The sequence below is a fragment of the Hippoglossus hippoglossus genome, chromosome 7, assembly GCF_009819705.1.
Source record: "Hippoglossus hippoglossus isolate fHipHip1 chromosome 7, fHipHip1.pri, whole genome shotgun sequence".
Lineage (NCBI taxonomy): Eukaryota > Metazoa > Chordata > Actinopteri > Pleuronectiformes > Pleuronectidae > Hippoglossus > Hippoglossus hippoglossus.
In genome coordinates this window covers 13,190,279-13,217,010 of record NC_047157.1, presented here as the reverse complement: position 1 = coordinate 13,217,010, position 26,732 = coordinate 13,190,279, and the positions used below count along the sequence as shown (strand labels likewise).

The window sequence follows — 26,732 nt, the reverse complement described above, 5'->3', positions numbered from 1 at the left end:
TTTCACCAAAATCCCTCACCAGCTTTACTGTTTCCATATTTATTTTTCTTGGTATTGGGATTATTGTAATAGTTTGCATTTTTGTGCTCTTATTACTTAATGAAATTTCGAGCTCTTATTTTGAAGATTAGCGGATGGTCCGCGTTATTTACTGTCCCCCCTCAGACTGCGCTGTATTTGACTTCGACAGGTATGTGTTCAAGATAGAGATATTGTAAAGTGACATTGTTAAGTTTGATTATTGATTTGATAGCAAAAATCACCATAATATTTTTTGGTGAGGTGACTGTAGTTTTCTTTGGCCACCGGAAGTGCCTCTACGAGCTGCCGCTGCTACGATTTGAGCTTGAATTTACTGAGCTAATGTTCCCTGGCTACACGTGAAGCTAACGTGCCTTTAGGTTTACAGCTCATATTTAAATGACAGTTTTTATCGTTTTAAGTTTTTGTGATTCACTCAGAGAAGCAGAGATGTGTTGCACATGTGTGGCTTGTGACAGTTTGTTGACTCCACTGTTCGTCGTGTCTGTTGCTCCAGAATAAAGTATGGAGTCTCCCAGTGTAACCTCAGTGGTCCTGCTGGCCTGCGGCTCCTTCAACCCCATCACCAACATGCACCTGAGGTTGTTTGAGCTGGCTCGAGATCATCTAGAAGACACAGGTACATTCAAATGACAGTTAGATCTTCTAAAGGAAATATTATATAAGTGTTACTTTCTCTTTCACTTCTAAAAAGACCAAGTCCTGCAGATAGCGTGAGTTTTAACTGCTATTTACTACATCCTGTGAAAGTACATGACATACTCTCCATCCAGTTTGCACTTTTCCTCAGAAATCAGTTGTGTAGGTTTTGCGTAATCCTGCTGACAAATAAACCAACGAACAGACAAGGGTGAACTCATAACCTCCTTGACGGAGTTGATTAATTGAAGTTAATTGAAAGATCACTTTGAAGAAATTCAACAGCACGACTCTGTTAATCTGGACAAACCACAGACCCTTTAAAATGGTTCCTGTTAATTAATCAAATATGTTTAGAGACATGTTTCTATGAGTTGACCGCATCTACTGTGCTGTTGCTTTTAATCAAGTGTTCACACACACTCCCTCCCTTGTGTCTCAGGTCAGTACAAGGTGGTGAGTGGCCTCATCTCTCCTGTGGGCGATGGCTATAAGAAGAAGGGTTTGATTGAGGCCTCCCACCGTCGGGAAATGGCCAGATTGGCCACAGAGAACTCAGACTGGATCACCGTAGATTCCTGGGAGAGCTTGCAGCCTGAGTGGGTGGAGACGGTTGCGGTGATTCGGTAAGTTGACGATTCTTTTTCTCTTGTTAGTGGCAGTGGCTGTGCTTGCTGCAGGCAGCACTACTAGTGTTTTTCTCTTGTGTTGTTATTACAACTAGACTACACCAAGGTAATCTGCCAATAAGTGTAAGGAACTATCTGTCAGATCTTTCTGTGTCCTTGATCAGAGTTTGTTTGCGGTTTTCTATTTCTGCCTCACATGTATGGGTTATATAATTCATTTATCAACGTGTAATAATGTATGTATGGCTTTTTGATATGCCTGGGGTGAAGAAAAGGTGACACTTGTGGTTGTGTTCTTTTGTCGTTTCCAATTCTTCAAAACTTCACTGCATAGAAAAGTTACAGTAATGAAGACGACACCTTCTATAATTTGTGCTTTTCAGTTGCCTTTAGTCTCACAGGGTGTGGCTTCCTGCTGTAAATAATTAGCTTCATCAGGGAAATAAAAGACATGGACTGGTGGACATAATCATGAACATGAATCATCTGATACTGTGCCTTGCAGTCCAAACAAGAAATGTGGGTTTGGTCTTAGTCATAATTTTATATTAATCATGTCAGAAATTCGTCACTTGTCATAAAAACTCAAAAGGTGTTTAGTTTGGGCTACTGTAAAAAAAACATGTCGGCCTCCGCAGAGAGGACCCGCTCCTCAAGGGTAAAGAAGACAACAATTTGTACAATTTAGATGAAACACACTAGTGAAAACATCACTAGGATTATTTTAAAATCAATAGATCCCTTTCACCCAAATTACACACTGAACCTTAAACAAATAATGAAACCATTTTTAGGTGATAAATCTAGAAAAATCTGATGTTTTGTTTGATGCTGTATTTACTCAGGCATCACAATGAGAAACTGCTCGAGACACAGCAGAACTGCGATGAGATGGACACAGTCAAATACACCAAAAAGAGACGAATAGAGAATCGTTATGAAGCTTCATCTCATCAGAAAAGGAGAGGTAAGTCACGTGAGGCTATGTAAAGCATGGTTTAATGTTAATGTTGTTCTTTCTGTCCTATTTTACGCTTCTGCCTTTTTCAATTGTACACGGATAAGAAGTCAAATTCTTAATTTCTCTCTTTATCTCCTCATGATCTCACTATCTGTGTTTATTTGTATTTGCTTCTATTATTTAATGCCCTCTTTCCCCTTTAATCTCTACTTTCTTCTTTTTTCCCCTTTGTTAAGAAAAGCTACATACAGATATTTTCTGATAAGCTTTTTTCTCTGCTCTCAGACGGCCCTAAGGTGATGTTGCTGTGTGGGGCTGACGTCCTGGAGTCCTTTGGGGTCCCCAATCTGTGGAAGCAGGAGGACATCGATGAGATCGTGGGTGGCTACGGTTTGGTCTGCATCACTCGCACTGGCAACGACCCGCACAAGTTCATCAACAAGTCGGACGTGCTGTGGAAGCATCGCAGAAACATCCACTTGGTCCACGAGTGGGTGACCAACGACATCTCCGCCACTCACATGCGTCGGGCGCTTCGTCGACGTCAGAGCGTCAGGTACCTGTTGCCAGACGCTGTGGTGAGCTACATTCAACAGAACGACCTCTACAGTGCAGAGAGCGAGCAGAAAAACGCTGATGTGGTTCTTGCACCGCTTCAGAGATACTTGGAGGCGTCCTCGAGCTGAGGCATTTACTGCTGCAGCTGCTAAAACAGAAGTGTGAGCTGTTTACACTGACGGCTGTAGGTTTACTGTCAACTGAAAACCAGTACCTACCACCAGTGCCTACTCTACACAGTAGTCTATTCTTATGCTACACGTGTGTTTTTTAGAGGATTTTTCACTGATTTCTCTGAAGTAGGGCTGCACGATATATCGCGATATCAACGTGTGCGATAGACATATTGCAAAAGACGGCAAAAACTGCGATAAATCATGATCCATGCGCCACGCAGTCACGCTCTGCTTATTTATTGCAAGTCATATCGTCATCGCGATAATAAACCACGTTATCGCATGTTTTCCTAATATTGTGCAGCCCTACTCTGAAGCTGCTTTAAGACATGCACTGAACTCCCCATCTCCTCCGTACTTTCTCCAGAGGAGGTGCATGTGTGAACGCAAAATGTCCGAGTGAGACGCTCCGCAGTGCTTTCTCTGCTTGACCTGCTAGTATAAAGTCCGTCGAAATCCAGGAGAAGTCGATGTATGAATGATGTGTGAATGATATGTGAACCCTAACCCCACAGCAGGGGGTCCTCTGCTGGATGTAAAAGGCAAACAACAGGTAAAGTCCGTAGCCAATTCTCTGGATTTTACCCGGAGGTCATGTCTGAAAAAGGCTTGAGTGAAGTGATTTGGACTTTGAGATCATGTTAATGTCATATAAATCTGCTGTGTCGTTAGTGACATTTGGATTCACAATTTTGAGTTTTTTAAAATATGGCAAAGATCTAAACAAATGTGAGCCTTTTTACTTTCCCTTCCATGTTTCAGTTTACTCTTCTCAACACATTAATCAAATTTTGTACTTGGTGCTGAAGATCTAAAAATGAAGGTGTGATTTGTATTCACTGCAAATGAAATAAACCTCTTTCTTTTCCACCTCGCAAGCTTTTCATTGCTGTTAAGATACTTTTTTCACTCCCAACATCCTCAGTGAAGGAATTGCCAAATCGACACCTTTTGGTTTTTGATTAAGATGATTCTCATCACGACAGTTAACTCAACTTTCAGGGTAATCATCAAGAGCTGAATTAGCAAATTGCAACTGACTATGAAAGACTCACTGTGAGAGCTGTGTTTAAATGAAACAATACCTGATTACATCACATTAGTATTAGAATTGGTGCCTAATTAATATACCTTTTAATGTTGCAATAATGGTATTAGATAAGATCGAAAACCTGAATATTAAAAGGTCCAATGCAAAGTAACCGGGGTTAAGACTGTGGCTGAATCTCAGTCAAGTCATGTTTTGATGTCTTTGTCAGGTGCTGATGACAGAATCCGTGCACATGTGGCGTCTTGTCTGGAAAACAACCCAGACTAGTTTTTGCAAATAACAATGTGAGCAGTCGACCTGTTTGCTGCTCGGTGCAAGATAAAATATCTTGTGTGTTTGACAATGTGTTTGATTTCCTGTCAAAATGGAGACGTATCAAAACATTCCCCACACATGAGGAAGTAACTTCAGTAATTTCATTCCATTTCATTTCTTTGTACCTTGTATGCGGATGTTTGTCATGTTCTGTCAGGTCATCTTCATAAAAACTGCAGGTGTTTGTCCATGATTTGCATTGAAGCCACAAGACAAGAAATTAAAGAGTTAAATAGATTTTTTTTTTTTTTATGAATAAACTGATAATATAATAGGAAATAAAAGTAAGGATAAAAAAACCTGTGTGGTGTAAGAAAATAGTAAATATTAGATTTAATAAAATGCTGTGGCAAACAGGAAAGTCCTCAGCATTGATTTCGAAGAACTGCGAGTTGCACCGGCAGTTCTCCTGACTCTGGGTACAGGAAGCAGACCTGTCCCACATGAACTGAGGGTTCTGGATGGTTCATAACAGTAGATCAGTATAGACCAGAAATGTATTTAGGCCCTAAACTAAACCGTTCAGTGCTTTTTTAGGTCAACTAAGTTTGTGGGCATGTGTGTTCAATCAATCTGTAACCTTATGTATTATTTCAGGGAGCTGCCCAGTGGAACCAGTCGGACACGTCTGTCTTCAGCACTCCCTGGCACTGGTGTGAGTCCCGCCCTCATCCTCACATGAGCGAATGAGATTTTAGGACACTCCTGACTTTATTCCTGCAGGTCTCTCACAAAAGAGAATTGTCTCAGCCTCTTTTCAGAAGAAGTTTGATGATCACATTGTATTCACACGCACATCTCAGGAGGAATAAAAGAGATCAACAAAATGCCTACCAGCCTCTGTGGCACATGGGACACTATCAGCAATGTCAACTTTGAGGGTTACATGATTGCACTGGGTAAGACCTGAAATAATCATATTTTATTTAAACCTTATTCTCTGTATTGAAAGACTTGAGATATTTGCATTTCAATCTGTAAAAGTCTAATTGTGCTGTGAAATGCATGCAGGTACAACATTACACAGGATTAAATACAGCCCTGGGTGTGAGAGGCATTGCTACTCTGGGAAAAACATGTTTGGCTGTGTTGTTGTATCAGTGCTATTTATGAGGGAGAAAAAATTGCATTGTTGCCTTTGGGTGAGTTTGTTAAGGAAGATTTGTTAATTTAGTCAAAACACCACTTTACTATTTCAGGCATCAGCCCTTGCTTAAGAAAGATAGCTCTGAAGCTGAAGCTGAGGAAGGTGATTGAGCAGCAGGGAGACCAGTTCATCATCAAAACGCTCTCCCCCCTCAAATCCTACACCCTCTCCTTCCGAGTGGGCCAGGAGTTAGAGGAGTTCACCCAAGGACTGGACAACAGACACATCAAGGTGAGGATGGACGGGACAAAATGATTGCAAATGTTTTGCAGATCATGCAGTGTGTTTTAACTTTCATTTCTGGGCTGCTGAACCTGCTCTGTGTTGTGGTTTAATCTCTGTCTCGCTCTGTGCAGTCACTGGTGACATGGGAGGGGAATAAACTGGTGTGTGAACAATCCGGAGAGAAGAAGAACCGCGGCTGGACTCACTGGATTGAAGACAACAAGCTACATCTGGTAAGAATATGAACACAGGCAATTCTATATATTACACAAATCTAAATACTGAATAACTTACTCACATTTATATTTCTTGTACATTATGGCATTGCATTAATTCTATATTTCTGTGACCCTTTGCCCACAGGAGTTGTACTGTGAAGGAGAAGTTTGCAAGCAGGTTTTTAAGAAGAATGTGTCGGAGTGAAGAAGACAGAGAGTTGTATTAGGTGATGAATGACATTGTGTGTCAGATCCACTGACCTACAACAAAAGAAATGTTTTAAAAGTTCAGGTTGTGGTATTTTCTCTGTAACGAGACATCAGCGCTTAGTTCAGGCAGAATATAACCTCTCAGGGTGTGGATGTACACCAGTAGATGGCATCCATGCATTACTTTAGTCAGACTACATAGGTCTGTAGCTTGCTGGTGCTGGCCTCAGGTAATATATATAAAGAATGAAGAGCAGCAAGCATGTTTATTGTGCCTTTCAGCTGGCTGAAAAATAAGCCTTTATAACCAGCCTCTGAAACTTATTGTTCCTCAGAAATCTCGTTTGTACAAATTATAATAGATACATTTTCTTTGCAGTGGCTTTTTGCTCTTATTCTGGCATTTGGTTGAGCTATATGTAAAATCTAAATCGCGGGTTCATGCAAATACTCAATGTACAGCAAAAGTGAGGTGCACTATGTGTGGAATGAAGTTTTGCTTTGGAATTCTGTGAAATAAAAATGGTTTTGAAAATAATCTGAAGTTTATTTTTTTCATTTTCTTATCTCATTACTATTATTATTATCATTGATCCCAGACAGGAAGTGAGTGGCCTCCCATGGAGTCCAATAAAACCAATTGATGGTTCATTCACACTATCAGTTTAATGAATAACAACAGGATGTGTTGTTGCTTTCTTAGAAAAACATGTTTATATATAACACTAAGTGTATCTGTGCCACACAATGAATCCTCACACACCTCCCCCTGTGTGCTCTTAAGTCACGTGACGCACTGTAGAACCAAAATGGCTGCTGTTGTATTTTGACGTATAATAGACAGCTACTTTTCTTTTTGTTACACTCTGCCTAGAAAACCAGCAAACGAGAGACTTTCTGGAGGAGCCGCGTCTCGCCGACCACCGCTAACTTCAGTCCTCGTTTCTATCTTGAAGACAATCAAGACTGACACGTATTCGTTGAACGACTTCGACTATGCATATTTAGTCCCAACACAGGCTAGCTAGCTGGCTCTGGCTGGCACACAGTGAGGCAGTTGAAAGTGAAATAGCTAGCTAACTTAGCTGCGATGGAGGAACTGAGCGCAGATGAGGTAAGGTGACAATGGGGGAAAAAAAACAACAATCAACAATTCAAAGCACATGCCTCGTTTACAACCGTAATAATTTACACTAAGATTCACAAAGTCCTTTCTTCTGGCTTCCAGACGAATTGAGCTGCTACTAGCCGATATGCTATTAAGAGCTAGCTCAGTCTAAATTGGGGAAAAAAAATAGCATCCGCGATAAATAAAATCCCACATTTATTTCAACAGCAGCTTTAACCAGTGTGTGTGAGCTGACCGAACGTGTACCGTGTTTATTTACCAGACACTGGTCATTGTAGAGAGTGAACAGACTTGGACGTGAACGTTTGTGTCACGGTTGCTAGTAGGCTAATTTCAATTTAGCCGGAGAAGCACAATGCTAACTAGCTAACGTGATACTAGAGGATTTTCAGAAGCTGACCCGTGAGTAACACCGGCTTTATGTAACTCAATTCACCTCGAACCACACACGCATTAGATTGTTTAATCCATCGTGTTTATTTTTCTCGTTGTATTTTCACAGGTTATGTTATATTTGTGTTTGGCTGCTCGGTTGCTTTCGGTTGATCCTCTTGCGGTAAGCTAGCTGACAGCTGCTAACGTTGTTTTGCTAACAGTCAAAAATTAGCCCGTGAGACGACTCAGCATAAAAAACACACCGGGCCACCATTGTGCAATGAACTGTGGGCCGACTTCTGCGGTCCCCGAGCGGCTCATCTTGAACCACCTACGTTTCTGTTAAAACTCTTTTCTCTGGGAAACCGTTAACACGTATTTAACCTCCTGGTCAGATTTGTGAAGCTCCTCAGCTGAGTTGTGACGAACACTGGTCACATTTGACATTGTTCGTAATGTAGGTTATGTTGAATCTGTTTCATAAGTACTGTCTTTGATTTTAACACTGTCTAACTCCGAAATGTTTTATTAAAACCGACCAGGTCTTTATGATGCGTTTTGTCTGGGGATAATATAATCAAATCAAATATAACAATAAAATGAAATCATCACCCATTTCTTATTTTGCCACGGTTAACCGTGCCAATCATTTATCCCTGATATAAATAAATATTGACTAATAATTCAATATTTCATTTTTTTTAATTATAAAACTTTGACAGAATACATAAATTCCTTTGGTGTATTTGTTTCAGATTCGCAGAAGGCGGCTGGTGCGACTGGCAGGCGGACAGACGTCACAGCCCGGCACCCCTCTCAGCACACCCCTGACATCCCCACAGAGAGAGACTCCACCTGGACCCCTCCATGGACCCTCAGGTGTTGCACCCCAGCCCCTGCCACCAGCTGCCTCCCAATCATTGGGGCTGAATGTCCACAGTGGTACCCCTGCTACATCCCCTATGGGCACCTCTGGTGAGAACTGAATAATATCTACATGTTTTTCGGGGATGTATTTGTCCTTAATTGCTGTTATCGCAGGCTATACTTTAATTTCACAAATTTAGGTTTGAAGTTGACATCAGATCAGGATTCAGGCAGCTTAGCCTGGTTGTCACCACAGAGTTTTAAACGTTAGCTTCTTGTGTGATCTGTAGTCTAACCTTATCATTCTACACTAATTGTCTTGAAAGACATTGTCTCTGAGGCTTTACAGATAAACATCTCTGTTTGATCCAGACTGTACACAATACTGAAAAGGACCTTTATATTTATGACACTAATATTTTACCAGAAAGAACCAGATGCACATCTTGACTCTGATGAAAACAGAAGCAGGTTGTTGTGATCACAGTGTCCCTGTCTGGTACCAGGTGTAGGCCCTGCTGTACAGAGTGAGAATTGTTGCCTCTGCCTGTGGGATGCTCTAGAAAATGCACTTGCCATGTATGGATGCAGTGCCAGTTTCATGTCATTGTATTCATAGATGGGCTGGTGTTGTTATACAAAAGTAAATTTTTAAGGCCACTGCTACTTTTCAGAATTTATTCAAATTTGTGATCTCCTTCATTGCAGTTATTCGAGCCTTCGGCACAAATCAATGTGTTTGTTATGAATACTCTATTTGACACAACACAAGGGTACACAGTGTTTATCTGAGTTAACAGTTGGTAATGATATGATTGTCGTGCAACCAGGAGAGAGTTGTTAATTCCATCCCTTCGTCCACAGTAAGATCCTGGGTGTTAATCAGCTTTCTCTCTACGTGTTTGCAGTAATGAGGGCTTATAATGGTATGACACACCACGTTGATCTTAAAAACACCAATCTGAGCCAGTGGGACTAAATTAGGCTTTTTCCATAAACACCAACCCTTGCATCAAATATATAGCTTTAAATTGTTGCTTAATCTGGTCTGAGGTTTATATAGTGTTATAGTAAATGGTCTGCTTTCTTTAATAACAAACCAATAATTACAATTACAGTTAAGATTTATATAAAACACGGTACAAAAACTAATTAAAAGTCATCATAGAAGGATGAATATAATAAGCCATGATGGAGTAAAACCCAATGCAGAATGAGAAAAAAACTAAATGTGATTATATTTTTAGGGGAGACCTAAACTAAGATACTACCTGCATGAACCTTTTTTCTCTTTTTGAAATAACAGAAAAGCAAACAAACTACAAATTTTAAACCAGGCACACAATATAACTCGATAAGAAAATCACCTATGTAATCAAGACTTATGTCAAAATATTATGATGCATTTTTTATTCTTTTTTGTGCTTCAGAGGTGCTCAGTTGTGGTGTGTTGCTTTTGCAGGGGTGGCGTATGGTAGTCAGAGCAGCGAGGGCGTCAGCTCCCTCTCCAGCTCCCCTTCCAACAGCCTTGAGACTCAGTCCCAGAGTTTGTCCCGATCGCAGAGCATGGACATCGACACTGCCTCCTGTGAAAAGAGGTAAGCTATGTGAACTGTAAAAACAAAAGAAAGGTTGCTTCCATAATGTAGAACAGAGGTTTTGTTCAACTTTAATTATATCAGATTCTAATAGTGACAGATTTTCATCCTTCAACCCAAAAAAGAATTAATTATGATGAATAAATTATATAATTAGCAGAAGTTTGTTATGATATCAAATTATAACTGTCTTTCGTTTTTGAAGTTTCAGTTTCATTATTCTTTTTAAAAAATTTTTTTTATCAATTATTAAAAGGAATATCGATTTTCATATCAAGGCCACAAGATTTACAAGATCTGGTGAATCTGATTTTTGTAAAGAAGATGAAAAGTGGATCATTGAGGTTTGAGTGTTAGTATGGTCTGATTAGGGTTGAAGAGACTTGATGAGCAATGCATCCCTCTTTTCTTTCTTCCAGCATGTCCCAGGTGGATGTGGACTCAGGGATAGAGAACATGGAGGTGGAGGACAGCGATCGCAGGGAGAAGAGGAACTTGACAGATAAGGTAAACAGCAGCGTACTCAAACAGGAATCTTGAATTAATTGGCTGACTTGACTTTGATCAAGCCCATCTTCAGATCAAGTCAGTTTTTAAATGAGTAAACACTACAGCAGTCTTTCAGTATATACAGGAACGTGATAGGCGACTTTCCACCGATGCTATTTATTTCCACTCCCTCTACCATACCTGTGACTTGTTAGACCAGGGAGATCAAGAGATAATGACTATAATGACAATCAAAGTTATGCAAATTCTGACATTTAGGCTGCAAATGGCTCTGGGGTGTGATCAAACCATTACTGTTGTCTCTATTCCATCTTGCTAGGAAACCTCTGCAAACTCTGATGTCTCCGAAGAACAGGCTCTGCAGCTCATTTGTAAGATCCTCCGCGTATCGTGGAAGGAACAGGATAGAGATGTCATCTTTCTCCCTTCACTGGCTACAGAGTTCCACCAGAACCCTAAAGATGGTATGTTACTGAGCAGCATCTTTATCTCTTAAACCGTAACAAGCTGAATGACGGTGTAAAAATTGAAAATTTTATTTAACTGCATTTGGTAACTTGACTGTTTTATGATTTTTTTTTTTTTTTTTTTCTCTTTCTGTAGCATACTCTGACTTCAAAGACCTCATCGGCCAGATCCTGATGGAAGTCTTAATGATGTCCACCCAGTCACGTGTCCACAACCCCTTTGCGAGCTTGACCGCCACCTCTCAGCCAATTGCAGCAGCCAAATCTCCTGACCACCGACTGACGCTGGTGCAGCCCTCCAGCCTCGGTGGCAGTCCCATGGGCCCCAGTGCAGGATCCTTTGGTGCCAGCTCTCTGTCCAGGCAAGTACCTTGACTCAGTACTATGAGCCGTGAAGACTCCCAGAGACAAATCAAGACTGTGGATTGGTTGTCATCTGCACTCGTTGGTTGACAGTTTGATGCCGCCATATGTGTGCTTTCCTGATTTTCCTGATTTTGCCTGGGTCATTTCTGTTTTTCAAGACATTGGTGTCTGATTATTTTTTGCTAATGATCATCTTATCAATGTTGTCCACAGTCTGTATGGGTGTGGTAGTCCTCACCCAATGGCTTTGGATGTAGCCAAGAGGACTTCTCCGTCTCTTCCCACCCCTACTACACCCTCTACACCTTCTACACCCTCTACCCCCTCTACCCCACAATTCATTGTTCCCCACATTCCACCTGTTACTGCTACTCCAAGACACTCCCTCAACCCTCCATCTGCCCCCCTGCCTATCTCCCAACGCTATCGGCCCTACTCTGTCACCTCTTCCGGGGGGGCTCCTTCCCCATCCAGCTGGGGACACAGAGGAGTTGGTTTCTTTGAACCCTCTCCGAGCCCCGCTGGGCCCTCTGTTCCTCCCAACACCCCAGTTCCTGTGCCACCACTCAGCCCCCAGTCCCTCTCCCTGAGCTCCCCTGGGGCTCACAACCTGCCCTCCTCCACACCCCCTACCACGGTGCCCCCTTCTCCCAGATCGAACGCTCGCCAAACTGCCTTTGGTTCCAGGATCCCACCATCTAGGTATCTCATCTGCCATCTGTGTGTGAGTTTGTAGTGCACAAGCAAGCAAACTAAAACCTTAACTTCTTGTGAAACGCTATGAGGCTTTCAACTAAATATTTTTTGTTGCAAATAATGCTGCTTATAATACGTTTCATGTAGGCAGTTGTCATCAACTCAAGCTCATAATAATCCTTTCGCAGAAACATTTAAATAACTTGTTTTAAAAGCCAAAGAACAACTTGATATTTTTGCATTTTTGTTTTTAGTCACAAGTTAAGAGAAATACAGAATTCTAGTAGCAATAATTAAAAAAAAAAAATCAACAGTATGTTGTTTATTACAAATTGTGATTTAATGTCTGGGTAATTCAAAATACACACACATAATCAATCTTATCAAACTCAATTACATTAGCTGATTAAAAAATGCTAATATATATGGGGTGTTCAGGCAATTATCAGGCATTCCAGTTCATTTTTAAGATACAATGGAGTCCAAAAGACTGACCACTTTACCTTTCACGTGAATGGGGAAAGTGATCCTCAATGTATATAATTTAAAAAGTTCTAACCCTAATATTAGATATAATTAAACATGTTTAAAAGCTCCTGCTTTACGCTTCTTGGCATCGGCTTACTCAAGAGAAGTTGTGTGAGAGGTAGTGACACTCAGCTCAGTTATTAGTTGAAAGAATGGTCTGACAGTACATAAAAGTTGCAGGCAAAATGGCATTAATGAATATTTAAAAAAACAGCACAAGTAATGTTTTTTAAGCAAGCATGCAGCCTTCCAGCGTCCTTTTCGTGGTGATCCCTTCTTCCCTGTCCTCTCTTTCTAGCCACTGTGTTACCATAACACATTTCTCCATGTTTTTTTACGTCCCTTCTGTCTCCTCATACTTGCACAACAATCCTCTTCTCTTCCATTCTTTCCCCTCACTCCTCCTGTCCTCGTCACATCAGCCCCTTGTCGTTCCTGTTCTTTGCCCTGTCTGACATGTCTCAGGACAGCAGTGATGAAGAGTCTGAGGAGGAGGAGGATTTTGCGCGGGTTCAGTTTGGGTCCAGGTACACCGCTGCACGGTGTGTTCATGTGTGAATGCTTGCTCAGTGGTGGGCCCCCGGAGGCTTTACGACTAACGGTGCACAAACAAACCAGGGAAGAGTGGTGAGCGTTAAACTGATGGAGGCCTAGCTATCTTTGAGATTGCTTCACTTGTTTTGTCTTCAGAGGTTTAGTCATAAGATCCAGTCACTATATAACTTTTAAAGTATGATATGATCATAAGTAATAAACTTAGTCTCAGCCGATATAGATCCAAGTAGTAAATATGCTGCTACAGAACCGAGATAATGTTTGAGATATTATACTATATTTAATTATACCATTCTTGGCCTATTTATTTTATATATATTCGGTATAGCCTTATGAAATACATTTTTATCCGTATGAATATCCTCAGTACACTTCCATGTACAAGACAAGATAAATTACTCTTAACCCAGAAAACTTTTAGGGGGAAATTTCAATATCATTTACCCCATACACAATGTGACTGTTATGTATGTGACAAGGAGACTAGAATTATGTGTATATGAGTTTTATGCACGATTAAATTAGAAATAGTACTTATTTTCTGCTCCATGGCATTTCTACTTCCGCTTAGTCAAATTGTCGAGCAAACTCCAAGCTTTAGTTCAACTTGCATCTCATCTTTCTTCAGGAAAAAAGCACATGAAAAAAAGAGCATTGCTATTTCAGGTTTTTAACAATAATCTGTTGTGCTTATTTTATATTTGAGCATCAGGAACTGTTGTAACCCAGAGAGAAATGTATTGCTGCCCTCAAGTCAGTGCTTTGAAGCAGCTCACATGCAGGTTTTGCAGTTACAGCTGACCACTAACAGCTATTTAAACTCACATCACCACTGTTGTTAAATGTGCTGAATCATAATATTGGCTTCAAAGACTTGAATATTATTGTTATTTTATTTAAATTATTTTCCCAAGTTCCCAGTACTGAGATTGTGAAATGCTGTCACTAATGCCTTCATAGTTTGTTTCTTTCAGGAGCCTTGAGAATGGGTTTGTGCTTGTTAACCATACAGCCATGATAATGTTTGATGCTAAAGGTACATCTCTCTGTGCTGTGCTGTTTTCTTGTACTGAAAGAGCCCCTCTCTGTCCTTGTTTCTGTGTTTGCCGTCCTGTTTATAGTCTTGGTGCATGTGGAGGGGGGATGTCCTGCGACTCAGCCAGCGACCGCTTCACCATTGAAGCATGCAAAGAGACGGAGATGCTGAACTACCTCATTGAGCGTTTTGACAGTGTTGGCATGGAGGAGAGGAAAGCTCCCAAGGTAGCTCACTGTCTGCAAGACAAATAAATGTCTCAACCAGGTTGTGTTTAGAAAATTGATGCCAAAAAAAGATAAAGAAGAGAGTTTTGTAGAGATTCTATTCAAGAATTAAGATGTGTATTCATTTTTAGCACAATAACCCTTGTGATAGTAAAAACTGATATTTGAGGTTCGTTTACGCTTATTCACTGTGTCTGAGAACAGGGGAACATTTTGTACTTCGGAGACTAGCTGCAGGCCAGTTGGTCTGGAAATGAGCGGAGGTTTTGCTCATCAAAGAGTGCTGTGATTCAACAGAGTCTGCGAGAGTTTCTTTGACATTGTCAGCATACATTTTTATCACACCTCTAACAGTTTCTCTCCTCTCTTCCCCGCTTTTCCCTCAGATCTGCAGCCAACCAAATGTCAGCCAGCTTCTCAGTAACATTCGCTCTCAGTGTATTTCTCACGTTGCCCTGGTCCTGCAAGGCACCTTGACCCAGCCTCGGTGAGCAAAGCCGGCAGCATAGTGTGAATGTTTTGGCTGTTTTCTTATCCGTCTTTATATTTTTGTACATTATGTCCCTTTTTTCTTTTCTGAGTCTCTATAGCAACTACTCTTTCACCTTGCCTCCAGACAGATTATTTATTTATTTATTTATTGTCACCACTCTGCTTCTGTTTGTTTTCTGCATGCAGAAGCCCTCTCCAGCCGTCTCTGCTGGTACCTTATATGCTGTGTCGGAACCTTCCTTACGGTTTTATTCAGGAGCTGGCACGCATTACCCACCCGGAGGAAGGAGTGTTCAGACAGGTGGGGAGCACGTCAATCCATTTTTTTGGTACATGTGTTAATACTAATTCGCCACCAGCAGTGTATAATGATGTGCTGCACATATAAGCACTGTATGAATGTGTGTGAATGGGTGGATGGCAAAACTGTACTGTAAAGTGCTTTGAGTGGTCTTCAAGACTAAAAAAACGCTGATAAATACAGACATTTACCTTTTTTAGGTCATTGACTCAAACAGCTTCACGTGATGAAGAAATTGCTATAATTCAGGCAAATGTGCAGTTATCCTCAAGCTGATAGATTGCTGGAAATGCAGTTTCCAAAGTTGACACAGCACTAATAAAACATGACATGTTTACTATCGTTCTGTATCTTTATTTTTCAGATCTTCATTCCTATCCTCCATGGGCTGGCTCTTGCAGTTAAAGAATGTTCTTTTGACAGTGACAACTTTAAATTCCCGCTCATGGTAAGGAGATGTTTTGTCCTCGTCTGATCTACACTGAAGTACCAGACAGGAGATGAGAGTTAATGTAGAGATACAGGGGATGTACAGTACAGCTTGGTTTATTGAGGCTCTGGCACCCTGTCAAATAACCTCCCTACTCAGTAGATGGACAGCTCCAGATGTAGGGTACATGTACACGTGTGCGCTCATCCTTAAATACACATTTAATGGTGTTCCCATTATGCTGCTTCTCCTCTTGGATGGGTATTCCCAGGGTTTTCTTTACAATCTTATCTAGAAATTCCGAGCAAAGATTTAGCTTTTTCTTAACATCTATGTAAGCATACCAAATAATTGGATACCAAAATCTCATTTGGGACATCTGTGATTTTGGTGGACTTAAGTTTATTAAATTATTGTAATTTGAGCATTGTATACTATGTTTTGTTAGTCAGAGAAATGTCTTTTATGACAAAGTAACTAAAACAGAAAATCATTAACTGATCCCAAACTTACTGTTGTAAATGCTGTGATTGTGTCTTGCAAAAAACCTCATGCATTGTTTTATGGTAGAAAATTGTAAATGTAGATTTGCATTGTGTTTTGTTTTTACAGGCATTAGCTGAACTTTGTGAAATTAAGTTTGGAAAGACTCACCCAGTGTGCAGTTTGGTAAGATACTCAAGTATTACTAAAGTTTAATTATGACATATAAAGAGAGAAGTTCCTCCTGTGGATTATGAAGCAACATGGTGTTTTAACTTCATTGTTGCGGAACAAGCGATGCCCCACTTATCCACGAACACATACATATGAATTCAGCAGGTTATTATAAAGATCAGTTCTACGTGTGAGTGATTAGGAGCAGAGTTGCTTGTTGACCAGTGTCCAGTGACGCCTCCTGTGGAGGCGGAATAAAATAATTGTACATTAATTGTAATCGAGGTAAAAGTTTGAAATAATCGTGATTTAAAGTCATATTGCCAGACCTACGTTTAATTGTTCATCACTGTGTCCCCCATAGATTATTTAGGCTTTTTCTAGTTCTCTAATTCTAGTTCTCTAATTCTCTAATTCCAGTCTCTTTTCATGAGACTGGAATATTATTTTGAGTCTGGCTGTTGTCTTTGTTGTCTGTACCTTCCTCATACCAACATACCCAGCTTTCATCAGCACATAAAAAATATGTTGTGCTTATTTTTGTCATGATGGACTTCTTTCTGCTCCACAGATGCATGGCAAAACAAAAAAATGAAAAGGACTGGGACATTTAGCTTCTAGGGACTTAAGCTGAGTGAGCACAAAGGAATAGATTGTTCAGTTCATTGTATTCCATGGTTGTCAGCTTAAGCTTCTGGTGATGGGTCGTTACTTGCTCCACTAGACAATTAAATGTGGTAAATGTTTGTGACTTGACAACACAAAAACCCTGTGGACCCATATGTAATATGTGTCCATCCTGGCTCGTCTGTGCAGGTAACGTCGCTGCCTCTATGGTGTCCCAAACCTCTGAGCCCTGGTTCTGGCCGAGAGATCCAGAGACTGTCTTACCTGGGAGCCTCCTTCAGCCTCTCTGTGTTCGCTGAGGATGATGTGAGTTGCAAAATGAACAGTATACTCATTCCTTAAGCTCCTGCCGAAAGCTGTTTCTGAGAATGGACACTGGCGAGACATCAAAATTGTAAAGTAAAATTGAGTTTTGATGATTTGTAATGTCCATGTTTTCCTTTAGACCAAAGTAGGAGACAAATATTTCTCGGGCCCAGCCATCACCATAGAGAACACACGAGTTGTCAGCCAGTCATTGCAGCACTACCTGGAGTCAGCAAGGGTGAGTCTCCACTTAAATGTTTTAAATAAACATTGTACCCATTGTATCAGTAAAGAATAATGTGTTAAAGTTGTGTGTCCTCATTTTTTTTTTTTTTTAGGGTGACCTGTTCAAAGTTCTTCATAACATCCTACTAAATGGAGAGACGCGCGAGTTAGCTCTTAATTACATGGCAGCTTTAGTCAATTACAATGTGAAGAAAGCTCAGATGCAGGTGAGTAATTAATATACATTTTGTGTATCCTCATCACACGTAACACATTAAGAAATACAGTAGTATGAAAACAGATTCACTTTTATACCATGGCATATTTTTTTCACATAACTTGTTTAATTGTAAAAACACATAAAACTAGATGGTCAAAAATCTAATTCAAGTTTTTAGAGAGTGTGTTTTAGTATTTAGCAAAAGCTCTGGTATTGTTTTGGATAAATATCAGCCACCTGATTTTCCTAAAACTAGCAAAAGAGTCAAGATAGCAGACCAACTGTAATGTAAATGTTAAATCTACAGAACCTAATGGATCACTTTGTTGACAAAAAAAGTAAAACATTTTGTCATTTGTCTTTCAATCAGGTTGTATCAACATCTTTTGAACATTCCATTCTTTTTCCTCTCAGACCGATGACAAGCTGGTGTCTACAGACGGCTTCATGCTGAACTTCTTATGGGTGCTGCAACAGCTGAGCATGAAGATCAAGCTGGAGACGGTGGACCCTTATTACATTTTCCACCCACGCTGTCGCCTTGTTGTCAGCTCAGAGGAAACGCGTCTAAAGGCCACTATGGAGGAGCTGAAAAGCTGGCTGACTGAATTGCGTAAGCTTGACATGAAAAAACATAGATATGTGTTTGTGAAAGGTCTAGGTAACATAATGTTTTTTTTTTAACTGTTATTTTCTTAAAGTATGAAGCGAGTGAGTAATTATTATGCTTTGCTGTTTCAGTAATACAAGTTGAATAAATGGTATTTGCCATTTTGCAAAATCTGTTAATTGCACACGTAGGAGCCATTTTGCATATTTATCAGTTCTCTGTGATTCACATGCCAGATTTTTGACATGATTTTTTTTCATAAGCAAGCCAAATAATCTCAGATGAATCATGCTTGTGTTAGTGTTGCTGCATTCCCTCATCTTCAAAATAACAGCAGCAACACATTCCGTACTGTAAGCAGTTCATGTGACACGCTACGATTGAAACTATTAAATAAAATCCTTGGAAACATTATCTAATGTGACCTAGATTACACTAACTTGTGTTTGTAATGGTAGTAAAGCTGATAACGATCTGGCAGGCTGCCTCTGACTGATGCTGTTATGTGCTTCTTTATTGGAAATAATGAATAATATTTGTTCACACAAACAGACGACGACCCCAACAAGTTCTCAGAACCCAAGTTCCCCACAGAGTGTTTCTTCTTGACACTGCACGCCCACCATTTGTCTATCCTGCCTGGCTGCAGGCGCTACATCCGCAGGTTGCGAGCTATCCGTGAACTAAACAGGTACACACGCACATATGAACACACACACATTCATATTTTAAGCATTCTTATCGTCGTTAATATTGCTGTCTTTACCCTTTTAGGACTGTAGAGGAGCTGAAGAACAGTGAAAACCAATGGAAAGATTCTCCCCTGGCCAGTCGACACAGAGAGATGCTCAAGCGCTGTAAAACCCAGCTCAAAGTAAGTTTCCCATTCTTGTGGATGCACCCACTTCCCTTCATTTATTGATCAGACCTTGTAGAGTGATTTAAAGGGAGAGACAAATTCTCATCTCTCAGTTCACTGTACCTTGCACTATCCTAAAATGCTGAAACTTGCAGGATTCTATAGCAGAGCATATTTACAGAGACTTGATCCTCATCATGTGTGACTCTCTCCTGTCAGAAACTGGTGCGAGCCAAAGCTTGTGCTGACGTGGGCCTTCTGGATGAGAACCTGCTCCGCAGATGTCTGCAGTTCTACAGCACAGTTATTCAGCTCATTCTCCGCATGGTGGACCCTGCCTATCCAAAGTGAGCCACCAGACCACTGACTATGTTTCTCATTGGTGTGATATTGATTCAAATGGAACTGATGTGGCCACATACAGAGGGATTTGTTCTTCTACAGTCTTTGCTGTGTTTCAGTTCACGGTAATTTTTAAATTGGTATTCATATTTATTTCTTCATCCCTTGCAGCATTAACCTGCCACTGAACCCTGAGATTCCCAAAAGCTTTGCTGCTCTCCCCGAGTTCTACATTGAAGATGTGGCTGAGTTTCTGCTTTTTGTTGTGCAGTAAGTTCTGATCGTCGCTCACAGTAATTGTCATCAGCAGTGAACTGATACTTGCAAAAATCTGCATCCACACAGAAGACACCAGGATTGATTTGATAGACATTTTTGGCTTGTTTAATCCCTTATTCCACTTTACGCTCCTCCTTTGTTCCAGGTATTCTCCCCAGGTTTTATATGAGCCATGTGTCCAGGACATTGTCACCTTCTTGGTGGTGTTCATCTGCAGCCAGAACTACATCAGGAACCCCTACCTTATCGCCAAGTTGGTGGAGGTGCTGTTCGTCACCAACCCTGCTGTACAGCCCCGTACTCAGCGATTTTCCGAAATGATGGAGAACCACCCATTGTCCATCAAACAGCTGGTCCCTGCCCTCATGAAGTTCTACACAGGTGAGTGCTATGTATACTGTAGTCCGTAAGAATGATAAAGTTTTTAGTTGTTATCCAGCTGAGCCATACATATTTTTATTGTCATTTTCACCACAACCCTGTCTCCTCTGGTCAGATGTTGAGCATACCGGCGCCACCAGCGAGTTCTATGATAAGTTCACTATACGGTACCATATCAGCACGATCTTCAAGAGTCTCTGGCAGAACATTGCCCACCATGGCACTTTCATGGAGGAGTTCAAGTGAGTGTGCTTTTCGTAAAATGTTCTGATCCAGGAAAAACTATTTATTTCAGGTCAAATTGTTTTCTAATTTGAATTTCATCTTCTCTTGTTCCTACTCCCCTCTAGCTCTGGAAAGCAGTTTGTGCGCTACATCAACATGCTGATAAACGACACCACCTTCTTGTTAGACGAGAGCCTTGAGTCCCTGAAGCGTATCCACGAAGTTCAAGAAGAGATGAAAAATAAGGAGCAGTGGGAGCAGCTACCGAGGGTCAGTTCTGAAGTGGTTATGACCTGAATATTAACATGGTCACTATTTATAAGTTTGTATGAGATTATATTACTTGATCATAATAATTACCCTTGATATGACCTGAATGCTGCATTAACCTGTAATAGAAGGTGACAAAAACTAAACCAGCTAAGAAAAAATTGTTACAAAGGTTACTGGGATATTTTGAGCTGGAACATATTTTCACCTTAACTCGCCACATTTGTATTTGTGCTGAGATGTGAATCTAGTGGACAGCCGTGGAAGAAATAGTTTTCAAAGTGTTTTCCTGCCAACCTTCAGGAGCAGCAGCAGAGCCGCCAGTCCCAGCTGACTCAGGATGAGCGGGTGTCTCGCTCCTATCTGGCCTTGGCCACAGAGACGGTTGAAATGTTCCACATCCTCACCAAGCAGGTCCAGAAGCCTTTCCTCAGGCCTGTGAGTGTCGCTGCCCCCACTGGACATTTTGTAAAATGGTCACAATTGCAATTAATGTATTCTAGGCTATAAGATGAGAAATGCGTTGTCAACTATATAATAACGGCAAATGCTACATTATCTGCCTGGATCCTGACACAGATGAACTATTCTAAACAGTGGCTTCTTATGCATATAGGAGCTTGGGCCTCGTTTAGCTGCCATGCTGAACTTTAACCTCCAGCAACTCTGTGGGCCAAAGTGTCGGGACCTGAAGGTGGAGAACCCTGAGAAATACGGCTTTGAGCCCAAGAAGCTCTTAGACCAGCTGACCGATATCTACCTGCAGCTGGACTGTGCCCGTTTTGCTAAAGCAATTGCAGACGACCAGGTTGGTACTGATGAAGTTTATGTATACAGTTTATCACATAAATACAGTGTTTCAAAGAGTGATAAAGTATGTGAATGCCATTGTGTTATTTTAATGAAAATCTGCAAGATTGGCACTTTAATGTGTTTATGTAAGAAGTTCAAATCATTCACTGTAACTTACTAAGTGGTACTGTGTCCATTTGATAGAACCAAGTTCCTTTGTTGTTTGTTTCTGTGCAGCGGTCGTACAGCCGTGAGCTCTTTGAAGAGGTGATCTCAAAGATGAGGAAGGCTGGAATCAAGTCATCCATCGCCATTGAAAAATTCAAGCTGCTGTCTGATAAGGTGGAGGAAATAGTCGCCAGGAACTCCCAGTCTGAGATGGACTACAGTGATGCACCTGACGAGTTCAAAGGTGTGTATATGTGTGTGTTTGTCCAAAGTTTTTTAAAAGCATTATACTATACCTTCAACATTTAAATCCATTTATCCAGAAAAGGTAAATTGGCTGAGGAAATGCTCTTCTTTGTTCATTTCCCACTTTTCTATATACTTTACTATCAATCCTATGTAATTAGGAAATCCATAGGCCTGCTTAATAAATATATATATATATATATATTAGTAATAAGTACAGAAGGAATGGCTATAATACACCACATAAACCAATCAGATAAGCTATTTTTTTATCACAGCATCATCTTTAAAATTAAATTTGTAATGTTAGAATTAAATAATAAAGGTTTTGTGTTGACTTTAGCCTCATCTAGCAAGTCACTGACTGTTTGACCCCAAGCAGATAAAGTCAGTTGCTGAGAAATCCTGTGACCTCAGGTCAGTCGGTGCAGACGGACATTGAAATGTGTGAAAATGCCAGACATTTGCGGGGGATTTTATAGCTCATAGAGGTCATATAGACGGCTTAGAGCGGGGGCTATCGTATAACCACAGACTTAATATAATCTAGTCCGAGAACGTGGCCCACATACCTCCTTTGATTCCTAGATACGCCAGCCAACCCACCACAGTTGATAGGAGTGTGCCGTACAGGAGGCTTGTGTATCGACTTTCTATGTGGTTAAAAACTCCCACGGCAGGTTTTATTTTTGTAACGCACAAGTCCTACTGTAACAACCCTGTGACATTTCAATAAAGGGCACACCGTGTTGAATACTCTCAATGGATATTTATTGGATGTTTTGTTAACTGGTGTTTTGCTAGGTCCACTAATGTCATATAAAACTGAATTTTTGTGGTTGTGCATGTCACTGGCTCACATTCATGTCTTTGATGATGAAGACATGCCTCACATGCTTGTCATTGAATTTGTTTGTTTTTTCCTTTCAAAATAGGTGATCAAACCCAGAAAGTAGATCAGCGAACAGAAAACCCCTCTATTTAGATCAATGCACATCATTTGAATACTAAGCTCAAAAAACGAGGCACAATCTGTCAATTAGGTTCTCAACTTTATAATGCCTTTTTAACAAGAAAAAGCTAAATGAGATAGAAATCGCTCTGATAGATGCCACTTGTGTTGCAAGTAAAACAATTTCTGTGCAGCACAGATTGATTAAACCAGGACAGTTGATTGTTTTAGGACTGTTTTTGTCTTTTATTCTCTGTAACATGATCATGTGACTGTGTATTAACAGACCCCCTGATGGACACACTGATGACTGACCCTGTGATTCTACCTTCGGGGAACATCATGGATCGATCCATCATCCTACGCCACCTGCTCAACTCCCCAACCGATCCCTTCAACAGGCAGCCGCTCACAGAGAGCATGTTGGAGTCAGGTAAACCTACAATCCACAATGCCGTTTCCTCACTAATTACATATAAAAATGTTCTATTCTGTTGATTGTGAACATTAGTTGTTAGCTGCTCCTCACAGTCTGTTGTTAACTCCACAGTCCCAGAGCTGAAGGAGAGGATCCACACCTGGATGAGAGAGAAACAAGGTGGACGGCCCTTTTGAGGACCGCACGCCACCAACGGCTGAAACGTTCTAACCATCATCAAGGGATCGTCCAAAACGCCTGAATTCAGTCTCACTACTACCAATGACAACTAAAAAACATTATGAATGGAAAAAAGGAGACCTGATTTAAGTTTTTTTTATTTGCATTTACCCTTTTTGTCTCAAAACCATTATTATGGTTCTAAAAATAAAACATAATAAAGTTAAGACTTTTACGTTTTTTTTCTCATGAGTTTGTGTATATATATATCAAAATATATACATATATTTAACAAGAGTTAGTTAATGCATTTTAATGCTGCGAGAATTAAGTTTCCACCAACAGGTTTACTAGGGAGGTGCATACATCCACTTCACTGATCATTTTCCTTTAATGTTCTCATTTTGTTTTGTAATACTGTGTACATCGGCTTCATTAAAGACTTAGAATTATTTGGGGCAGGTGGGAGGGCGATACATTTGGGAGAGGGGGGGGGGGGGGGGGGGGGGTTCTGATGAAATTGCTAGCTCCCTTTGAGTTTTATCTATGAAGACTGTGACAATTAATGAATTTGAGTCCACAAAATGTATGCTGGTGTCCCAGAGCTAACACGCACAGTTTGTGCTTTTAGATGAAGTTCAGAACTGGGATATCCAATAAGGATTTAGCTAAACATAAACTAATCCTAAATGTTAGCTTCCTTTTGAGTACAGTAAGAAGATGAGCAGTGGTTTACCAAGATACAGTATGTTCAGTTGTTCCTTTTAGTCACAATTCCTCCCTGCTGACTTTACTTGAGTGAATTTACTTTGTGTGTGTGCATGGCCTCACGTCCAGATCCTCAGAAGCGCCTCGTGGACAAATGACCCTCTCTTAAGTGAAGTGAATGGATCATGAGCGAATGTAGCATGAACACCACAACCACCATCGTAGGAGCACACCATCAAATGTCTGGTCTTCAGAGCCACTGACATCTCACCTCAACATGGTCTCTTCAAAATGGCACTGTACCTAACTTGACCTTGCTGACCTTAACTGTACAGGAAATGATTTCCTTTAACCACGAACCTGTTTTGGAAGCTAGGATTTTGAACTGAAATAAATGATGATGCACATTATGTCTCAACTCGTCACTGTTTTTTTCCCCTCAGAATGAACTGTTGAACTGTTACAGTTCTGTTACATATCAATAAGTTGACTGGATAAAGAGTTGTTTGTCTCTACTCTCAGCCTCCCTCCAGATACCGGTCTAATTTATAAGTAAAACACAGTTGCACTGTTTTACAAGTTAGAAGAATTAAAAGGGAAACAATTGGAAGATCACACAGCATTAGAGCACAACACACAAAAATAAACTAATTTATCAGATAAAAGAATAAAAACGAGGTTAAATAAAACATTACAATATGATCAAAATAGTCGGTAAGATCTGAACAAGGAGAAAATACACGTATAAAAACGTCTTTAAGAGAGATTTAAAAGAGGCTAAGTAGTTTGCCAGACGGATCTCCTTGGTCACCTCTGGTCCTCTGCCAGAACATAATCATACATTTTACATTATTAAACATTAACATTCACTAAGAAAGTGAATTATATCGAGAGAAAAAAAGTACAAGGAAATATATTTTCTGATGTGGTTTTTAATGTATGTGTTTCAAAATAAATCATCTTGCACATCTGCAGGTCAAATAGGCCTTATGGCACTTCACATGAATGCAGAACAGGAATGTATAAATTGTGATGGTAATGAAACGCAGGCCGGTATCAGCAGCTATTTATTTATTTATTTTGCTGAGAGGAGACATGGTCGCTAGGCGGCGCTCTTCGCGGTGACCCTGCGTGTTGCGGTGACAGCCGTGCTGGGTGGGTAGAAATCCTGCAGTGTGACGTCACGTTCGTAAAAAAAAAAGCAGAAGACAAGAAGAGGCCCCGCCCCCCCTCTTCTCCCTGCCCAATCTGAGGATTACTATTGGCTCTACGTCGCGTTAGTCACCGACGTCTCTCCGCTCATTGGCTCGCCGGCCTGTCGGTCAGAGGTCGGCGAGAGCAAGTTGACGTAATCTCTTTAAATCAAGTCGATCTATCAGTTCTCTTCTTCTCCTCCTGTGCAGAGAGACGCCCGCCGGGTTTTTTATTTATACACATTATCTGAACGGGGAAAGAAACTCGTCGAGGTCGCAATCTCAGCTCCATCCGGCGGAAGACACCGCTAGAATGGGTGTTTTTCATCCAAGTGGACTTTCTATCAGTTTTGGCAGATTTTGATATAAAAACACTCGCACACTCTCATCACCATCGACGCCCCGCTAGCTACCGTTACTTCTCACTGCTCAGCTGCTGCTGGTGTCGCGGCGATCAACCTCAGACGTGAGTAAAGTTCTATTCCTGAATCTGTTGTCTCGGTTGTTGTGGACCAGCTCGTCTCTGCAGATGAATTCCAGGCGTTTGTTATTAGCAGGTGAGGCAGTGTGTGTTAGCTAATGGTCACCGAGACGTGCGCTTGGACCGCTGCATACTCCCGGTTGTGCTCACAGTTAAATATTCCTATTTAATTGACAAAGTGTTAAATGCTAGTTGTTTACAGTATTTTGTAAATGGCTGGACAGGGAAACACAGGAGCTTCCGTCTCGTAACGTTAGATCGAAACTGAAGCCATCCATTCAACATGGCTAAACGCTAGCTTACAGTAAAAAAAACTGCATAGTAGCGGTTGAAATGTATGAAATACTGCATCCATTAGGATTCAAAGCAAACTATTGCCCCCTCTCACGTACCGGGAACAATGTGTCGAAGTGTGTGCTGCTCAAACAATCATGACAACTCCTCCCTGCACTGTTCCACAACATCATCATGCAGCGGCGGAGGATTAGCCTACTTCCCCCCGAACATGGGCGAATTTAATGTTTTCTTTAAACATGACGGTTTAAAGCTCTTTGTGTGCGCAGGATGGATGGACACTGCTGGATGCAGCGCACAGGCCCAGCTCAGGAACCCGCTGTAGCCCACACCAAACAGGAGGAGATAGAATTTCATGGGCGTATGCTTCAGCCAGTATGGCTGACTGCAAGGACGTGGAAAACAGCAGATATTTGCCCTGTGTATTCGCTTAAATTGACTGTCGACATATTGCAAACTTATTTCAATAGAAAATATCAATTATGCTCCCTCTGCATGCAAATCGATTAATGCTGTATTCACATTTTAATTGGCAAAAGCGTATTTCGCAC

At 40.8% G+C, this 26,732-nt stretch overlaps 3 protein-coding genes across 17 annotated transcripts in view; all 3 read left to right on the top strand.

The window, feature by feature from the left end:
- The first annotated feature begins 141 nt into the window (after positions 1 to 141).
- Positions 142 to 6,231, top strand: LOC117764965 (nicotinamide/nicotinic acid mononucleotide adenylyltransferase 1-like). Its single transcript, XM_034591148.1, has 10 exons — positions 142 to 190; positions 539 to 661; positions 1,124 to 1,307; positions 2,156 to 2,277; positions 2,557 to 2,956; positions 4,969 to 5,026; positions 5,147 to 5,270; positions 5,571 to 5,749; positions 5,875 to 5,976; positions 6,107 to 6,231. The coding sequence occupies exons 2-10, from the start codon at positions 547 to 549 to the stop codon at positions 6,164 to 6,166; spliced, it is 1,344 nt and encodes a 447-aa protein (XP_034447039.1). The 5' UTR covers positions 142 to 190; positions 539 to 546; the 3' UTR covers positions 6,167 to 6,231.
- Positions 6,232 to 6,953: 722 nt separating this feature from the next.
- ube4b (ubiquitination factor E4B, UFD2 homolog (S. cerevisiae)) lies at positions 6,954 to 24,623 on the top strand. Of its 3 annotated transcripts, XM_034590464.1 has the most exons (29): positions 7,262 to 7,285; positions 8,431 to 8,650; positions 10,005 to 10,140; positions 10,560 to 10,647; positions 10,970 to 11,114; positions 11,254 to 11,479; positions 11,697 to 12,185; positions 13,130 to 13,234; positions 14,384 to 14,525; positions 14,912 to 15,012; positions 15,204 to 15,318; positions 15,683 to 15,766; positions 16,361 to 16,417; positions 17,222 to 17,338; positions 17,478 to 17,576; positions 17,677 to 17,790; positions 18,198 to 18,396; positions 18,946 to 19,084; positions 19,168 to 19,267; positions 19,472 to 19,599; positions 19,766 to 19,864; positions 20,019 to 20,254; positions 20,370 to 20,496; positions 20,605 to 20,749; positions 21,053 to 21,187; positions 21,366 to 21,557; positions 21,779 to 21,953; positions 23,194 to 23,340; positions 23,458 to 24,623. In XM_034590464.1, the coding sequence occupies exons 1-29, from the start codon at positions 7,262 to 7,264 to the stop codon at positions 23,520 to 23,522; spliced, it is 4,149 nt and encodes a 1,382-aa protein (XP_034446355.1). In that variant the 3' UTR covers positions 23,523 to 24,623. The 3 variants fall into 3 exon arrangements, with proteins under 3 accessions (XP_034446357.1, XP_034446356.1, XP_034446355.1); XM_034590465.1 differs by lacking the exon at positions 13,130 to 13,234 and having other exon boundaries at positions 6,966 to 7,285; positions 23,458 to 23,708; XM_034590466.1 differs by lacking the exons at positions 11,697 to 12,185; positions 13,130 to 13,234 and having other exon boundaries at positions 6,954 to 7,285; positions 23,458 to 23,774.
- Positions 24,624 to 25,579: 956 nt separating this feature from the next.
- kif1b (kinesin family member 1B) overlaps positions 25,580 to 26,732 on the top strand; it is a 53,337-nt gene continuing 52,184 nt past the window's right edge. For 11 of the 13 annotated variants that reach the window (XM_034591008.1, XM_034591002.1, XM_034590997.1 and 8 more), the window contains exon 1: positions 25,585 to 25,872. The gene's annotated coding sequence lies outside the window, so the exon portion shown is untranslated. Of the gene's footprint in view, positions 25,873 to 26,732 lie in introns of all 13 variants that reach the window. The other 2 variants (XM_034591010.1, XM_034591009.1) reach the window with 1 other exon arrangement.